The sequence below is a fragment of the Cuculus canorus genome, chromosome 7, assembly GCF_017976375.1.
Source record: "Cuculus canorus isolate bCucCan1 chromosome 7, bCucCan1.pri, whole genome shotgun sequence".
NCBI classification, from domain to species: Eukaryota; Metazoa; Chordata; class Aves; order Cuculiformes; family Cuculidae; genus Cuculus; species Cuculus canorus.
The window spans coordinates 13,767,055-13,785,526 of record NC_071407.1 but is presented as its reverse complement, the minus strand read 5'-3'; the positions used below and the strand labels follow the sequence as shown (position 1 = coordinate 13,785,526).

The 18,472-nt window shown below is 47.2% G+C and overlaps 1 protein-coding gene across 3 annotated transcripts in view; it reads left to right on the top strand.

Annotated features, from left to right (window-relative positions):
- The first annotated feature begins 1,450 nt into the window (after positions 1 to 1,450).
- The window catches only part of SUFU (SUFU negative regulator of hedgehog signaling), a 93,918-nt gene continuing 76,896 nt past the window's right edge, over positions 1,451 to 18,472 (top strand). For 2 of the 3 annotated variants that reach the window (XM_054071346.1, XM_054071345.1), the window contains exons 1-2: positions 1,451 to 1,743; positions 8,233 to 8,367. In XM_054071346.1, the coding sequence (XP_053927321.1) occupies positions 1,553 to 1,743; positions 8,233 to 8,367 (326 nt within the window). In that variant the 5' untranslated portion in view covers positions 1,451 to 1,552. Of the gene's footprint in view, positions 1,744 to 3,446; positions 3,823 to 8,232; positions 8,368 to 18,472 lie in introns of all 3 variants that reach the window. The other variant, XM_054071347.1, reaches the window with a different exon arrangement.

Genomic DNA, 18,472 nt, shown 5'->3' with positions numbered 1-18,472 from the left:
GAAAATACCACCTCCTTTGTCAGCAGAGTCAGTGGTTTGTCTGCCTGCTGGCTTCTTGACTCTCTGTCATCTCCTAAAGTTCTGTTGTGAATATGGATTTTAGAGTAAACTCTGAGCTATTCAAATGAGAAATGCAATAAGCAGGAGCACTCGTCCTGTCCTCTCAACACTCCGTAGCTCATTTTTTTCTCTGCGCAGATTGAAAAACAGGACACTGCTCTAGCAAAGATGTGCAGAACTATGAACACGCACCTGCTCACGCACGGACAAGGCTTCTGAGGACTACAAATGTTGCAACTCGGGAATGAGCCATATCTTTGGTGTGCACGATACACAAGTTAAGATCCTCAATCAGGCAGACCTTGACTTTCAGCTATTTTGCATTGCTTCACAGCTGCCTCCAAGGAACCTGCAAATACAGAAAGGTGCATGGGGTGAAAAAGGGTGCTGAGGAAAGTGCAGAGACAGCAGTATCAAGAGCTGTAAAAGCGGTAGTAAAGGAGATGAGGCTGTTGGCTGGCCGTGTCTCGGAGCAAAGCTGTAGTTCCACAGAATCGCAGGGCTATGGATAGCATGGAGATCAGCGTGAAGTGCTGGAAGGGGATGGAACTGGATGATCTTTAATGTCCCTTCCAAGCCAAACCATTCTATGATTCTTTGAGCCTTTGCCCAGAGCCCTGTGGCGAGGGCAGATGAAGTCTAACAGCAGCAACACCTGAATCGCTGCTATTGCCAGATTCACCTCCTCAGGTAATGCTGACACGGGATCGAGCGCTGAGGCCGGGGCTGCCTGTGCCCGGGCAGCTGCCTCGAGACGCCACCTGCCCTGCAAAGACCCTGGGGCGGCCAAGGGCTGGGGAAGGAGTCCCTCCCCCGGTCCTTTCCCCCCGCGCTGCCGCCTCCTCCTCCACCGCCGCTCGGGGGCGCGCTGGCAGCGCGGGAGGCAGCAGAGGCTCAGCCGTCCCCCGCACCGCGCTGCCATTGGCCGAACCACGTGTCGCTCAGCGGGTCCCGCCCCTTCCCCTCCCGCCCCTTCCCCTCTTGCAGCGCTGCCATTGGAGTAATGACGTGTCATTCAGCAGGCCCCGCCCCGCTCCCCTCCTCGCCGCACTGCCATTCGCCGAGCCACGTGTTACTCAGCATGTCCCGCCTCCCCACTTCGCTCCTCTCGTTGCCATTGGTGGAAAAGCCGGTTCATTCATCAAGCCCCGCCCCCTCCATTCGCGCTGCCATTGGCTGAGCTTCGTGTCATTCACTGGCCTCCGCCCCTTCCATCCATGCCGCGCTCTGCCATTGGCTGAGCCGCCCTGTGATTCAGCAGGTCCCGCCCCCTCCTGCCGCGCCGCGCGCTGCCATTGGCCCAGCCCCGTGTCACTCAGCAGGCCCCGCCCCTCCCCTCCCGCCCCACTGCCATTGGCCGAGTCCCGCGTCATTCAGCGGGTGCCGCCCCCTCCCGCCTCGCCGCTGGGTCCGGGCCGGGCGCGGAGCGGGGCCGAGTGGGCGCAACGGGCCAGGAGTGGAGCAGCCGCGGCGCCGGCCCCGCCGCCGGGACATGGAGGGCGTGCGGCCGGGCGGGGCGCCCACTGCGGGGACGGGGACCGGGACCGGGACCGGGTCCGGGTCCGGGTCGGGGTCGTTCCCTTCGCTTTTCCCGCCAGGGCTGCATGGCATCTACGGCGAGTGTCGGCGCCTGTACCCCGAGCAGCCCAACCCGCTGCAGGTCACCGCCATCCTCAAATACTGGTGAGGCGGCCGAGGCCATTGGGGGTTGAAAGCATGTGTGGTGCTGGGGGGGAGCAGTAGGGCTGGGGGAGGGGGGATCGATGGGGCTGGGGAGAGAGCATTAGGATTGGGGGCGGGCGGCTTTGGGGCTAGGAGGGAAGCAATGGGGCTGGGGGAGAAGCAGCGGGGGCAGCTTTGGGGCTGTGGGGGAGAGAGGCAGCTTTGGGGCTGTGGGGGAGAGAGGCAGCTTTGGGGCTGTGGGGGAGAGAGGCAGCTTTGGGGCTGTGGGGGAGAGAGGCAGCTTTGGGGCTGGGGGAGAGGCAGCTTTGGGGCTGGGGGGGAGAGAGGCAGCTTTGGGGCTGGGAGAGAGGCAGCTTTGGGGCTGTGGAGGAGGCAGCTTTGGGGCTGGGGGGGAGAGAGGCAGCTTTGGGGCTGGGGGGGAGAGAGGCAGCTTTGGGGCTGGGGGGGAGAGAGGCAGCTTTGGGGCTGGGGGGGAGAGAGGCAGCTTTGGGGCTGGGGGGGAGAGAGGCAGCTTTGGGGCTGGGGGGGAGAGAGGCAGCTTTGGGGCTGGGGGGGAGAGAGGCAGCTTTGGGGCTGGGGGGAGAGAGGCAGCTTTGGGGCTGGGGGGAGCAGTGGGGCTGGGGAGGGCAGCAGTGGGGCTGTGGGCCACGTGTGGTGCTGGAGAGGGTTTTGGGTGGATCAGTGAGATGAGGGAGAGAGGTGCTGGAAATAGAAAGAAGGGATGCACTGCAGACAGGAGGATGTATTGGGGTTTCTGGGGTGATTTGGAGCTTCCCTGAGCGAGGGGAGGCTGATGAGGGCCTTGGCTGGGGCAGGTCATGGGAAAATGGAGTGTCTGTTGTGCACTGAAGGGATTCCCACAGAAGTTGCAGGGCTGGAGTTTCCCCTCTTGAACAGGAGACGTGAGCTCTGTCTTCTGGCCTGGAGCCTGTGATTTGAGTAAGGCCAGCAGTGACCGGACTGAACCCGTGTTCCAGCCTCCAAGCCACATGTGTGCTGTGCGTGTACCCATAAAACCCACGGGCAGAGCCAGCTCTTCTTACCCTTTTGTTGCTCTATCACAGACTGCACATCTGCTGCTCTGTCTCTGCTGACACAGTGTCTGACACCAGTAACAGCAGTTGTTCATGTGGGAGAGCGGAATGGAGGAAGTACTTAGATGTTTAGCTATCGAGATAAGTGTCTAGCGTCTAGCCCTGTGTGAAGAGGAGTTCCTTTTGCTGCTTACTATCTCTTTATTGCTCAGCCCTCTCTTTTGGGCCTAAGGAACATGACCAGGTCACCCCCGAGTGTTTGCTGGACCTGACTTTGATCAGTCCCTACTCCAGCCCTTGGAAAAAGTCCAAAAAATGCTCAACTGTGTTATTTACAGTTCATTTTAACCTGTATGTCTCCGTCTGGTTGAGTCCTGAGCAGCAGCAGAATAACATCCTCACTATGTTCGACTCTGACAGCCAAGTTATTGCGCTTGTCTTCCAAAGCAGTCTTGATTTTATGCAGTTCTAGTAAGAAATGTGTCTGTTAGTCCTTATTGCTTAGATTTTTTTGGTTAGTTTCTTAAACTGACACAGTGGGCTGAGGTAAGAAGTTGCAAACGTGAGACTTCAAAATGAAAATAATTTCCTGATCATCTGTGTGGATCAGCGCTTGGTACTGTGGTGGTGGTCTAAGCAGTGTTTTTTTACACCTATTTCTAATCTTAGATGTTCAAGCTTGATGAGTTTCCAGTCACCTTGATTTGGGAGTCACCACTTCTTTTCTAACAACAACTTAAAACAACACTGACCAGACTGGCGTAAGATTTGTGTGGGATGGAGGGAAGTTTAGATACGGAATGGAGAATGACAGAGACCCCTGTTTGAGAAGAAACCTTGCTCCTTCTTTGCTTAAGGATTTTGTTAGGGCTTCACTGCAAGTAGAGCTCAAGCACTAGAAGAAGTGCTCTTGGCTGTGATGGCCAGTTGCAAGGAAGAAGTAATTTGAAGGCCTGTTTATCATGGCATTTTCCACTTCACCGTTCTTCCGACTGTCAGCTCAGCCAGCAGTGAGAGCTGAGAGCTTCTCTCATAGAAATTGGAGGTGAGCTTATGTGAGGTGAAGTCTACGTGCACGCCACAGGTGCCTGCTCTCCTTTTGCTAGGGGAAACCTGGAGTTTGGGTTTAAGTGTGGTGGAATGGCTTCTGCCTTTCTGTGGCTTGCTTTCTGCCACTCTGTCCTCCTCTGCCTGCACTGCCAGCTATTAGTTGGTTTAGACTAGAAGAGGAAATTGCTGAAGTTCCATGCCGTAGGAGAAATACTCTAACACTAATCAGTTTTTAATTACACCTATCAGTTTCCGCACAGTTAACAGCAATTTTTTTTGCTCAGGGAGCTGGAGTTAATATTGTTGGCTTTGCATGGCAGAGCAGATCTGTACGTTGTAGTGTTGGAGACTCTGCAGAACCACATATCTGTTAAATGAAGGGGTTTAGCTATGTGGATTTTTTTCTTGGAACTACTCTTTGTTTAAATGGTGTTTGCCTATCTTGGGAGAGAGTCTGTGATCACAATCAGAACTTCTTGGAAGAGTTCCTGGCTGTATTTATGAAGGCCATGCACTGAGAAGGAGTTTCTCTTTGATATCTAGCGTCCGCTTTTATTTTAAAACACATTTGAATATCTCTAAATTAAATATCTTCATGCATAGAATTACTGGTGGGGAAAAAAATGTACTTGTACTTCCCTTTATGATAACTTTTGAAATAAGCAGATTTCAGGCTGGGTTATTGGTTTTTCATCACCTGCTTTGAATTTAGGCCGTGTACACACAAACCAGCGCTGAATGGTGGTCTTCAGCCATTTGGGCATCCCAGGCTGCTTCTGGAGAGTTGTGAAAGGTAGCTGTCAAAAGCAGTCATGTTGTCAGCTGCTGTGAAGTGACTACAAAAAATCCACCACGGACTTTTCAGGGTGAACAGGTTGGGAATTTTTCCATATTTTTTTTTCCCCCATTGTGGAGCTGTTTCCTCTCTGCCCACTTAAGGTTTCTCCTTCCACAGAAAATTCAGAGTGCTCTTAACATCAGTCAAAAGAAGACTCTTGGTGCAGATGCAAATACTGGTTTCCCCTGAGGCTGCCCTTCTTGCTTCTGAATGAGCTCCATGAATAGAGAATGTAACAAATTTGTACTGTACCTCTGGCTTTGAAGTTGGGCTCTTCCTAATAAAATCCTCCAACGCTTCCAGCTCTTTGTGTGAACGCGTGTACTGATATGCAGATTGTGATACAAGGTCGAACCCTGCAACAGCAGCTGTGGGCGGGAGGATGTACCACAGCAGGCACTAGCAGTGCTCAGCGAGTTAGTGTAGCTGTGAAACCTGCCACTGAAACCGGATAAATGTCTGTGCTGCCTAGCCTTTGCTGAGCATTTTTGCCATGGGTACACTACTAGCTGTGCTCCAGATAGCTAGTTTGAAGCTAGTGCTGGATACTCCTGCAGTTGCAGTGATTTTGGGGTAGATAAATGGCCTGAATGTGTTTTGCGAAGTATAGTTAGTTGTTGCTCCAGGTTTTTTGTCTGAATTACTTCCAAGCTGACTAAATTTCTGAGAGAGTGAAGACAGCAGCTCGCTGCCTGCATCAGACTGGACGAATGTGAGTGGGTAGCCCTGGAGAGAAGCGTGCTTGCAGAGCAGTCCCTGTCCTGAAAGAGCGTTTGTCTTGTGTGTCAGTGTCAAGGTGCCTGTGTCAGCAGTGTTCCAGCAACGCAAATCATTTGACATCTAAGGTGTTATTAAACCCAGTTTGGAAGCAGGTTCTGTGTGTGTGTGTGAGATGCCTGTTGCTTGGCACGTGGAGGTGTTCTCCCTTCACTGCAAACCCTACAGATCTGCTCTGACCACTTGCTGATCTCTCACACTGGTTTGCTGTTTGGCATATTGACCTCCCTTGGCCTGGAGTGCTCCCAGTCAGGTAACTTTGGATAATTGTGTGTAGCTGCTGCTGTTCGCTGACACTCCTCGGGGATGAGGGACTATCCTGGCTGAAACTGCTTCCATCTGTCTGCTTCCATAACCGATCCAGGAGTTACTGCTGTAGGGAGCCCGAGTGCTGGCCAGGGCGTTCATGCCATGTTCTGAGTGAGGATCTATAGCAGAGATCTTGGACAGCCTCCTGCATAATCTGGTGCCAGGGAGGAGAAATGAAAAGCAGGTGGAAATGTGGGGCGTGGAGGGGGACTTTTTTTTTTTTTCTGAGTGTTTCAGTCTATCACTAGACTTCAAGAATGGATTTTCCTAGACTGCCACTGAAGGTCAAGCTCTGCTTCATCCCAGGATCTACCATGCGTTCCCTGTGCTTGCTTGCCAGTTTGCTCTTTATGCTGTAAAGAGGATGCTTGTCACACGAGATGATTGAGTAATTCTGACTTAGCCCTTGCCAACAGGCCTCAGCACCTTTCCTGGTATAGGATGCTCACCCTATCTTGTCCTGCCTTGGTATTTGATGCTGTATCCTTGACTGACCCACTGGGAAGCCAATATGACTTAAGAGTATGTAGGCACCTCCTGGAAACAACAGGCAACCTGCTCTCATGGCCCTTCCTGGCCCCATCTTCCCTGCAGGTGATGAACTCCAGGAGTCCCTATATGCGTTTACTCTCCTCAGAGCTCACCCTGGAAAGCCCCGTGTTGCAGGTGGTTTGAGGGTCAGCTCTACTGGGTGCTGTTCCGGCGAGGGCTGGATCCATCTGTCCATGGTGACTACTTCTCTGGAGAATCTTGGGTGGAGCCCAGGTACTGCAGCTCTGTGGCTGCGCCAGAGCAGAGTTGCAAAGTGACTTTTTAGCACCTCTGTTCTGCAATGCTAGCTTCTCAAGGGTCTCCTAAATGAGCTTCAGGAAATTGCTCTGCTTAGTGAATGTGATCTAGGGGGTACGAGCTCAGGGTTAAACCTTTTGATGCTGCTTCCTGAAGCCAGTGGGTTTAACTCCACCGTCACTGCCAGCAGCATGGTAACACTCACGCCTGAGGATTGAAATGCTTGTCAGCCTTTCCTCCTTGCTGCTGGATGGGACTCTGAGAAGGGTGCTGGCCTTAGGTAGGATAATTGCAATTCAGCTTTGCTGTTGGATCATCCCAGAGCTTTGTTGGTAGGTCGAGGTATGGATCTCCACACATGAAACGTGAACACTTCCAGGAGGTGTGGGGCAGTGGTAGTGGAGGGCACTACAAGAAGCTGACAAGCACAGCTGGATGCTGAGAAAGTATTTCTTGCCAAGCTTGCCAGTGTTTGGTAAAAGGCAGTGGTACTTCACTCAGAGAACAAAACTGAGGTGCTCCGATGTGGTTGTGGCATGTGTAATAATGATCCACAAACCCCAGGACTAGCAAGTGAAGCCCAGGCATGCCCTGCAGCTGGTAGAGTCAGGGTCTGAACAGACATTACGGATGAGGGGAATTGGTGTGCAATATGTGGTTTGAATTAAGGGAATTGTTGTAGCTTGGATTTTCTTGTTTAGAGCACTTCAGAGTATTTTACTTGAAGAAAAACTGAATTGGAGGCAGGAAATAGTTAAAGAGCTGCTCATGCTATTCTGTAAATGCTTGTGGTACGTGGTTTGATGTCTTGTCTCTTCTTGCATGCTTCTGCCTGTGTTTTATGATTGACAGAGTGAACAGCGAGCAAAACAGTCTAGCACATTCCTTCCTCTGGCAGGGAGCTGACCTGTCTCTGCGCGAGCAGACATGACGGCAAGCGGCAGGAGGAGCATGCTGTGGTTGCTCTGCTGGCACACCAGCCTCCCTTCCTTGTGCCTCGTAACGGGCAGCAGGGCTGCGGGTTCTGTGATTGCTGCTTAACGTAGTCTGGCTGTGCCGTATTGATTTTGAAGTAATGTTCTTTTAAGGAACCCATTCTAATGTTGAAGCAGAGGGTGCAGTGATGCTTTTCAGTCATTCCTGATTAATGCACCTGGTGTGTTTTACAGCTTCTGGTAGTATTTTTTCTGCATCAATGTTCTTCTCCTCCATTATTTTAACTTGTCTATGTTCAGAAGTATGGGTTACACTTCTCAATGTAGCCATTTCAAATTCTGCTTTGAGGAATTACATTGGTGTTTTTTTTAATTGAGGTATGTGCCTCTGGACTGAATTAAGAGATTCCAGGGCAGATACAGCAATTGCTCTTTTACTAGTACAATTTTTCAATTTTCTTTGTGTTTTGTGGAAGCTTTAATATGATTTTCCAGGGGGTTTTATGCTTTAACATTAAAAACATTGTAGTATGTTCCAAACATGCACTTTGCCTTCCTGTGCTTGAAACTTTCTGGACTTAACCCAACCTTTCTTCTCAATTATTTGAAGAAGTAACTTGAACATGCTAATTTCATTTTTTCGCTGTCTGTGTTTTAAAGCAGGTCCTTGTACAGCCTGCTTGTAGAACCTTTGGAGACTTTCCATTTGTCTTGAATAAAATGAACTTACCTAGGAATCTTTCTGTTTTCAATGCAGGTTGGGAGGACCTGACCCTCTGGACTACGTTAGCATGTACAGAAACCTGGGAAACCCAGCGCTGAACGTTCCTGAGCACTGGCACTATGTCAGCTTTGGGTTAAGTGACTTGTATGGAGACAACAGAGTACATGAGTAAGTTCTGATGCTGGATTTTGTGTTGAATTTTGGGGGAGCGTAGGTAAAACCCTATCCTGCTGTTCTTATTATTTGAACAGCTGGTTTTCTGCTGGGAGTACCCTCACCCTAGTCTACAAGGGGTGACGTATGCCTATTCTTGGGTGTAGAAGAATTGCTGTGTTCCTCTCTGTAGGCTTTGAATGCAATATATTTCCTTGTCAGTGTTGAGTGTGTGGTTTTTTCCACTCCCCTGGTTGGGAAATTTTTTTTTAACTGAATGTCGTGTTGTGTTTTTTACTCTTGGTAGTCTGTTTTGGTCATACGCTTAAATCCTGACCCCTCCCTGTGCATGTTAAATGCCTTCCTCTGGAAAACTGCTGTAAGGGCATTTTTTGTTTTGCTGGCAGGGCAGTGTTACTGTCAGCAGACTGCCACCCCAGTGGCTGCTGTATAAAGTACCAATCTGTGTCACAGAAGCTTAAAATTCAAATTGTTTGACTGTCTTTTCTCCAGTATTTAAATGATTTATCTCGGCTTGTTGGTATGGATGGTCTTTAGTAGGTGTTTTGTATAAGACCAGGCAAGCAGCATGATATGACCTTATACTTGTCTGTCTTTTGCTGACTTTGCTCCTTAACTCCAGTTAAAGTGAGTAGCAGCACCAAACTGTCGCAATCCTGGGGCTGTGAATATGGCCTTTTAACCAGCCAGAAATAGCAGAAAGTTCTGCTGTTGCTGTTCAGTGAAGCTGTCTTTGTGCTGTTTCATCATTGCACGATAAATGTCCTTGATGAATGGTGCTGCAAAGGCCCCGGTTTGTTCACCCAGGCTTTCCCTCTCTTGTTTGTCTTGGTTAAGATTCAGACACTATTTTATTCACCCAGGTACTTCTCTTGCAACAGCAGCAGCCAGGCAGCTTCTTTAACCCTTACTCCTGTCCTCAAGGCTGTTTCTCCTGTTTATTTTTTTCCTGTCTGTGGTTACAGACCTATTTTTCAGAAGACAAGTCTCTTAAGACTGGAGTTTACAGGACCCCCGTGTCACTAAGATCTGCCTGGGGCGTTTAACAAACCAGCAACAAGCCGTAGTCCTTAGTTGCTGAAATAGAGGAAAGGTGGGGCTAATGAAAGAAAGGGAGTTAAAGGCTTCCTTCCCTTCCTTCCAGGAGAGACCCTACCATGGGCGTGCAGGGCTTCACACGATGCCTCTTCTCATCGTTAGATTTAATCTTTGCCTCTGAAAACTTGAGGTTGCCCAGATGAAGTGAACTGTGTTTTTTTGTTTTGCTGAATTTAGTTTTGGAGGAAGTGTGTGCTGTGCTGATTTCCTCTTTGGTGACCTGCCAGCCCAAGGCTTTCTCATGGTGAGACTTCTGTTTGCCCAGACTCTTCCCTAATGGTTTTGAGTGAGAGCAGAAGGTGGACATGAAGGTCTTTGCTCAAGACACGAAGGGTGATGTGTTTTTATGAATGCAGAAGCAAACTATGTAAGGGCATGATCTCCTTCACCCTGGCACATGCTCTAGTGTCTCAGTCCCCAAACCTGTCTATGAGACCAAAAATTGTCCTTCTGTAGTGGAAAGCTTGGGGGAAGAAGAATGAAAATAACCACACAGGTGGAATGTCACAACTTTAAACAACTTTCTGGCACGAAACCACTTAACTCTATACTGTCATATGGTTTGGTCTGGAAACTTGGATTGTGGTAGTGAAATGTACGTTTTGCTTTTTACAGGGTGTGGGAATTAAAACCCTGTCTCTTGACATAGGCTACATGCAATTTCCAAGGCCTACCGAGTGAAGCAGGAACAAAGTCTGTGTCATGCTCTTTATCCTGAGTGCTCTGCATGTACTAGAGCCTGGGAGAAGGCTGAGAGCGCCAGTGTGCCTTGGTTGTGCCTGACAGTGTGCTGCTAGAGGCTGCTGCAGTGCCGCAAGCAAACAGTGAGCCTTCGTCTGCTTGCAGACATTGGCAGCAACCTCTTCAGGACAGACCTACTCAGGTCCATTAAAGTGATTTCTGTGTCCTGGTTACAGGTACATGTTTCCCTTTTCTCTCTGTGGCTGGAACAGTGTTCCTGGCTCCAGATCAGGGTGTCCCTGTGTCACTCACTCTGAGACATTCAGCTGCTTGCAGTCCATAACCTTTATTTTGGCCTCATTCTTTGAGCTACAGAACTCAATGCTACCTGTGCTGCTGAGAAGGCTGGCTCTGCCTGTATGGCAAATAGTCTTAATACGCAACTATGCGTGTGGTAAAGCTGTCAAAACCTACACATACCTTAAACACTGAACCTGAAATTATCACCTAGTAGGCGAGGCAGAGAGAAGATTTTCAAAGGACCTCAGCGCCCATCAGCAATTCTTGCTCCCAGTGGTGGGTGCTGTTTGCTAACTGTTCTTGAAACAGGACTGCCACGTGAGCTGTGCTTCATCAGACCGGTGCTGGGTGCACACTGCAGGAATGCTGTGACTTTTCTGCACGCTTCACAGGCTTTTGTTCTCTGTCAGGAACTTTATTAAAGCCTTTAATTAAGAAAGTAGATACCAGTCTCTTTGTTGCTTGAAGGGCTTTAGGATTCTGCTGTCCCATGTAAAGCATACTGTGGGATGGCTGGCAGGAGCACTGAGTGACAGGGGAGTTGTTTAAATCTTTGGAAGATTTCCTTTAGAGCTGATGTGGCACTGAACTGTGCTCAGCTGCCCTGGCTTCTGGAGACAGGGGCTATTTTGTGGGGTTTTTTGGTTTCCCAACTCTGTCTACAAAGAGTGCAGAGCTGAATTTGCTTGGTTCCTACAATAGGGATGTGCTTCCATAACCTTTCTGTCCTTTGTCCTTTAGAAGGGGAAAGACACTACAGAGCCAAAGGTCTTTTTAATCTCCCAGCTTGACTTTGGATAATGTATAGCTTATTTCTTATGGACCTCTTTTCATAATATGGTACAATCTGAAGCAATTGTAATGCAGTATTTAATGAAAAAGACTTCTGATTGTTTTATTGAGTGAATCAGCACTGATTTGGAGGCCCCTATGTTTTTATTTATAATGGATAGCAAACAGATGTAGCAAGTAACGTGAAAATGTTGACTTTAATTTATATTTTTTAATAAGAACCTGAAAAGTCTGAAGTGGAGCTCTCCCTGTGCCTCCTTGTTGACAGATTTATTTTCAGTTAAAGCAGCCTTACTTCCTGCCCTGCTTAAATATCAGCTGTGCTCTGCTTATAGAACCGATCTGGCTTTGAGAGTCCACGAAGAAGATGGAAGAAATCTAAGAATTTCAAATGGAGAAACCTTTTTCATTTTAAAGCCACTCAGTGTTTCATGGCATAATGGCAACCATGGCACCAGCTGTGCTGCGTTGATCACTCTAAAAATCCTAAATCATGACGTCATGACAGCGTTAGGGAACCGCAGGCCTTTCAATGGGATTTCACGCCAAGTTGCTTGCATGGAAACATCTCTCCAGTCGAGCGTGTTGCACAACTTGAGTGGCAGCAGAAGTCCTTCCAGGACATTTTTGCAAGTTATTCTCTGTTTTTAACTTTTTCTGTCCACTTTTAAAATCAAAACTGATGTGTAACTTTTTACATCAATTCAGCAGACTTAGAGTAGGGCCCTTTTTTGGACTGTTGTTGTGTTCTGAAAGAAAGGTTGCGTAGCACAGCAGTGATTGCACGTGTAGCGTGTGAGCATGCTGGCAGGGAGCATATAGTCGGTGTGTCTGCGGGAGAGGAAATGGATCCTGCACACTTTTCCACCCCTTGCTGCCCTGCAGCAAAACCAGCAGCAGGGAATGTGTCCTGGTGCAGGAAGTGTGGTGTCTCAGCTGGGAGTTGCAGAATCGTGCTCTGATGCCAGACCATCAGCATGGCCAGGTCACAAGCACCTGACCCTTCCTGCAGCTTCCCAGTCTGGTCCTGACTTCTGCCTACGTGAAGGCACCTACAGGTGCCTGAGGAAGGCAGCGTCAGCAAGCGCAACTGGACTCCGATTCCATCAGTAGCAATGCCAGCTTCAGCTACTGCAGTGCCACAGTGTGCTCCAGCCCTGGATTATGCTGGCACAGGGATTTGCAGGGCTGTCCAGAGAGCTAGGAAGTGATGTGTGTTTTCAGCACACTGAAAACTGTACTTTGCTGTAAGACTCCACTTTGCTGTAAGACCAAGGCTGAATCTCCAAAGAATTGTTCCTGCAGTTTAAGTGCTCAGCCTTTTTCTTAACCATTTAATAAGTGTGTGGGGAATGAGAACCGTGATGGAATAGAATTCCTGAAAACCTTGAATAGTCTTATTTGTATTAAAATTGCAAAGTTGTAATTCGGAGCCACAATAGAAAGCAAAGATTAAATTATGGCAAGGTTAAGAGATAAGATTTGTGTTTGTGGCCTTCCCACATCCTGAGAAGAGGCAGGCCAACTGTGTTTCCATGTTTAGCTTCTTATGCAAATTCCAGTAATTGGGTTTCCTGATCTACACAAACTTCATATTGACAAAGGTGGTGGTTTGTGGTGCCAGGTTTCCCGCCTGGCAGCTAGCCAGGAGCCAAAGCACAGCATCTCCTTTGCATAAAACTGAAGAGATTACAGCTGCCTTCATCTCTCATACAGATGCAGGGTACCACCCGCAGAGACAATAGGTTTTGACTTGCTGTGGTCCCTTTGATTTGCGCTACTTACCGTTTGGATCAGGAGGGAGCAGTGCATGCTGGGATAACGTGTTGGCTCTGTGGGTGGTGCCTTCCTATTAAAGGTGAGGGTAAGCATGAGCCTTTCAAGATCTCCAGTCCAGCTTGTGTTCTGCTTGCTTGTATAGTTCCTCTAAATGACCTTAACTTGTAAAAGGGCAAGGATGCTTGTTAGAGCTGAGAGGAAGAGAAAGGAACGCAAAACTGGATCAGGTAACAAATGCAAGGCTTGCAGAGGGGTGGATGTTTTCTGGAAGGCTTTTTCTGAGTATGAAAGAAGTTTGAAAAGAGTATTTAGAAAATAGCCTGAAAGTTGGAACGAGTGCTCTCTTTCTTTTGAGTGTGCGCTGGCTTCTCCTTTGAGCCCGCATGAATGTAGGATGGAGTGGTGCTGACAGCTGTCACTTTAGTGGCCTCTTAGGTCTGTAGCCTTTCATGAATTTAAAAGCTCACTGCCCTCAGCTTGCTAGCCTTTAGCTTTAAATTTTGGTATTTAATGGGTCCCTAAGTGCTTTATAAACCACATGCCTAAAGCACTGCTGAAATATTACACCAAACTCCAAGGTGACAGTGAATGCTTTTAAAATGGTGGAAACTGACTCTGCCCCTCATTTGTTTCCATGAAAATAAAATAAAGAGCTTTGAGAAGACAGTAGGTTAGAGCGAGGTGGTGTTAGCTGCAGATCCATATTTCAGGTAAGATTTTTGAAAGAACTTCTGTATAGTTCAGCACGTCTACCTTGAAGAGGTGAAAGATAAAATCAGTTTAGTTTGGGTATTGAACCTGAAATTCAAGGAGAATTACTAAAAACCAAAGATTTTCTTCCACCTGATTTCTTTCACATGTGGGATTGAAGCATGCTTCATGCAGAGAAACCTGAGGATTTTCTTAAATAAAAGTCTAGATGTGCAAATGCTCCTCTCATCCTCATTTTGTTTCACTAGGCTATTAGTCCTGAAGTCAGCGCACACCTGCTGTGTCGAGGCTGGCAGCTTGGTAGCAACTTCAGCACATAGAGGAAGGAGGTGAGGTTGAGTTTTGGGGACGTATCCTTGAGTTGAGGATCAAGAACCTAGAGGCTCTGCTCCTGCATCAGACTTCGTTGAAGTGTGACTTTGATGGGTTAGTGGTGGGGAATAGCAGCCACAGCAGTGAAATCCTGGTGACTTACAGTTACCGTGAGGAGCTTCTTCTGGGTCTCCATACCTTCCTGCTTCATGTTACCATAGCTTCATCTGGGGGAATTGAGCTCTAGCCCGTTGCGTTGAGGAAACAGTGCGTTTCTTCTGTGCACTGTTGCTGGAGGTGGAGCATCTGCCCCATCAAAAGGGAAGACTACGTTGGGAAGCATCAGTTAAGGATGCAGGTACAAGAGCTAAGATGTGGAGGAGGCAAGGTCCAAGCTGAGCACCCCACTTTCAGCTTCCTTTTTCTCCCTAGATCTCCCCGAATGTAATGCTTGTTTTTCCAGTTGGTCTTTTATCTTAGACAGAGTAGAGAGGAATTTTCATGGCAGAGTAGGAAGGGAGAAGCCACAGAATTAGGGAGTTCTGTGACAAAAAAGTATTTCCTTTTAATGTTTGTTTATTGGAGAATCCATCAGAGTTGAAATAAGCAGTTTCACTGCAGGGGGGCAATAAGATCTGTTTGTTTTAAAATGGATTTGTCCTGTGGTTGGCTGGTTTTTGTGTGTGTCTATAAAGACATGAGTTAGACTGGGCTTTTCCCAAGGTAAAGGTACTTGTAACAGTTCTGTACTGTGTAGATTCTCTGCCGTTTAGAAATAGAGTTGTGCTTCCACTGAAACTTGTTTATTGGAGGTGCCTATAGATCCCCTTTTGTCTGGCTGTTTATGCCTACTTTGTAGAAAAGTCTTTTTGAGGGGGCAGCTCTCCTTTTGAAGGTCTTGATTGAATTTGACCGATGAGTTCAAAATTTGTGGGGATGTTTTAAATGAGCAAGAGTGTGAACGTGTAAGGTTCAATTCCCTATTTCCCAGGCAAAAAGCAGTGAAACCAAGTGTCATGCCTATTTACACGCCCCATTGACGGTGTCCCTCCGATGACTGAAGCAATGCACCAGGACTAAGTCTTGTGTTTCTCTGCTGGAGGCAGACCTCCCTTGAAGCAACAGTCACCGTGGGGAAATCTTTTTTCTCTTCTCCCAGGCAGAGTGCACTTGGCTTCCAAATGTCATTTGTTGGAGGTAGTTAGCACCATTAATAATGAAAGATGCAGGCCACCTACGGAGAGAAGCTCGCTTTGTTCTGCCGTGTGTCTGTGTTTGACGAGAACACGTTTGGACTGTGTTAGACTTGGAATTATTTTTGAAGCATTGAAGGAAATTTGTTTAATGTTTACAGCACAGTAGTTGAATTTACGGGAAGGGCTGTTTTCAATATAAAAAGCAAAAATATTGGAAGTAGGTTTATAGCAGAGCATTACTGAAAGTGAGCCCTGCATCCTGTTCAGTAGTGCATCTACACGTGCATCCCAATAAGATGAGGCTCTGGCTGCTGTGCAAGGGAAGGGGCATGTTATTCAAACTGGATGATTTCTTCTTTTTCAGCAGAACTTGGACATTTATGATCTTGGTATATAGGAGGAGAGTCAGCCTGAGGCAGGGCATCCTTACTCTCATCTCCCACCTGGGTTAGTGTTGAGTGATGTGGGAGAGCTTGGAAGCTCTCTCTGCTTTCCCAGCAAGTTCAGCCTGCTGGAAGAGGAGTGGATGAGGATCAAAGTTGGGTCTTCTAGTGAAAGATCAGTTTATTTGATAAAGATCTGTTTAAGATCTTCAAAAAAACAAGAATTAAAAGATAGTCGGCTGTTTTTTCAGTGGGACATGGAGGTAAAAGCATTTTTTGAGCTGTGTGGCCATTCTGGCTGTGAGATCAAAGGAGGGTTGACATTTCTTATCCCTTTGCTTGCTGGAATAATGATACTAACAAAACGAATGTTTGAAGAGATACATTTGAATGCTGTTATTCAGACCTAATCCCCTTATTTTCCTCAACATAGATTTAGTGTTGGGAGTATGCCTTCCTGGCTGGATCTGAGATAGCCTTTGCTTTTCTTGGTGGTGCAATGGTCGCAATTAGTAACCACAAATAACTATTGGTAGTAAAATGACCAATTTTGTTTGAAAAAATGAGCTATTGGTATTTCTCTGTCCTAAACTGCAAAATCTATAGTGAATACCAAACAGGGCTGCCTCTCTACTGTCATCTCAATTTTGAGTTGAGGCCAAATAGGCAGTGACACCAGGCTAACAAAAGAGGGCTGCAAATCTTTGGTGGTCTCCCATTCAGATGGTGTTCCCTTCCTTGGACAAAGGGGTGGTTAGGGCTCCTGAGTGCCACTGTGCCTCCAGGGATAGTAAACAAGGAAGGGATCGTCTGGTGGGAGGCATTTTTGATCAGTTGACAAAGCTGGGTAGAGTAGATGGGATACCACCTGTCAAAGGGCTGAGGTTTAAGGAAAGGTTTTGCAAGAGCTCTAAAGAACAAAACAAAACAAAAAAGGCCAGAAAACTGGGTTTTGCAGGATGTAAACAGGGTGGGTGGAGGTGAAGGGGGACTTGGCCATTCTTGAGGAGCTCCGATTTAAGCCCAGAGGGTAGAGACAGGGGAAGGAGGGAAGAGTGCACAGATGGCTCATTGTTTTGTCTAGCTCAGCATTCTTGCACTGCTGAAGTGAAGGGCAATTGTTTCAAAATCCCTATTGCAAAGAGAGCTGTTTGCTTTTCAGCTGTCCCTCATGCCTGAAGATGCAAACTGTAAACCAGGGGGGCTGGTCTCTGACACCCATTTGTTTTGGAGGGTCAGCGCTCTGTCCAAGGGGCGCGGGACAGTTGCTGGGCTGCAAGGAATTGCCTGGTTAAGGGAATGGGGGAAAGAGCATGGGCCTGGGAAATAAATGCCTGGCAGCAGTGGGGGTGATAGTGCGAACAAAAGGATGTGCTTGAAGGGGCTGATGCACAGCAGTGTCTGGCTTGAGGAACTCTACCAAAGCTATGAAGCATGGCACAGAACCTGGTACATACTTCACCTGCAACAATACATGATGTACAGTATAGTTTTCTTGCAGTATTTAATTCTTCTGCGGCGAAAAATTAGTCAGTATAGAGAAATACTGCCCTTTCTATGCTGTTATTCTTTCTACTGCTCCGGTTGTGCTGGCGTAGCTCCTTCCCCTCCTCCCCTGTGAATTGTTGTGGCCTTTCTGCAGCAGGGGCCATTTTTGGCCTTCTTGACAAAAATAAACCATAAAGGCGGCTGTTGTTATGAATAAGGCTCAACAGGGGAATTTTAGCAGTAGAATTACAGCAATATAATTATACTGGTAGACTAGTTACAGTAAATTTCCTCATGAAGACAAGCCTTAAGTTGACATTTCCTAGCTAAGTTGAATCCATATGTATAACTTTATTACGCAAAAATGATATGTCTCTGGGTCTTGAATTCCTTTTTACCCGTAAGAGTAACATTAAGCACAAAAGCAAAGAATTTAGTGTTCAGAGATGGATGGGGGATTTTCTGTAGTGGAGTGGCTGTGATGAGCTGTTCACTGAACTCTGTGTTAGAGGTGGGTGATTCCTCCTAAAGTGGACAAGGATGTCAGAGGTGTTTGTGCTTTACTACACTGAAAGTAAGTGGTACTGAAATATGCTGTAAATCGACATCTCTCTCACAACTTTACTCCTGTTTGTAAGAAAAGCTGAACCATTTTTCAGTTTTCATAACTGAAGTGGTTTGGCTGAAATGCAAAACTGTTTTGCCACTATTAAAATCTTTAGGGGTAAGCCTGGAGCCATTGAAAGGAAGTTGAGGGTATGATGCTTTTTTTCCCTCCTTTGTTTGATTTAAAAAGGCCAAGATTTATTTTATTATGTTGGATTTTATCTTACAATGGATGGAGTCTGTGTAACATTGACAAGACAGGGGTTGATTTCTGTAGATCAAAAATATCAGCCTATGATTCCTACCTCTGGAGGTTTCCAATGCTTTGAAGGAACTGTAGTCCTGTAGGAAGCTTAATACTTAAAGGCAGATTTTGTAGAAAATACGATATATATAGTAGACCTTTCATTGCAGCTATGTTTCAGTTTTGGGAATCTTTCACCAGCAGTCTGGTGCTTTCTTTTCCCTGGAATTACAGCTCAAACACGAAGGGCCTTTCCCTGCCTGTTTAATTGGTTAGGATCTCTTCTGGTGTTCATCCATATGTTTTTGAGTACACTTTTTACAATGAAATGAGACTATGAAACGGCTCAACAAGTAAAGGAGTATTGTCTTGATTTCCCTAGCTAATGAGGTGAAAGATCAGGGACAATCCCAGATCTAGCAGGATACTGGGGTGCCTAAATCCTTCTTGAAGTCTGCTGGAGCTCAGGCTCCTGAAAGCTCCAAAATACCTTTTATGCCTAAAGCTCA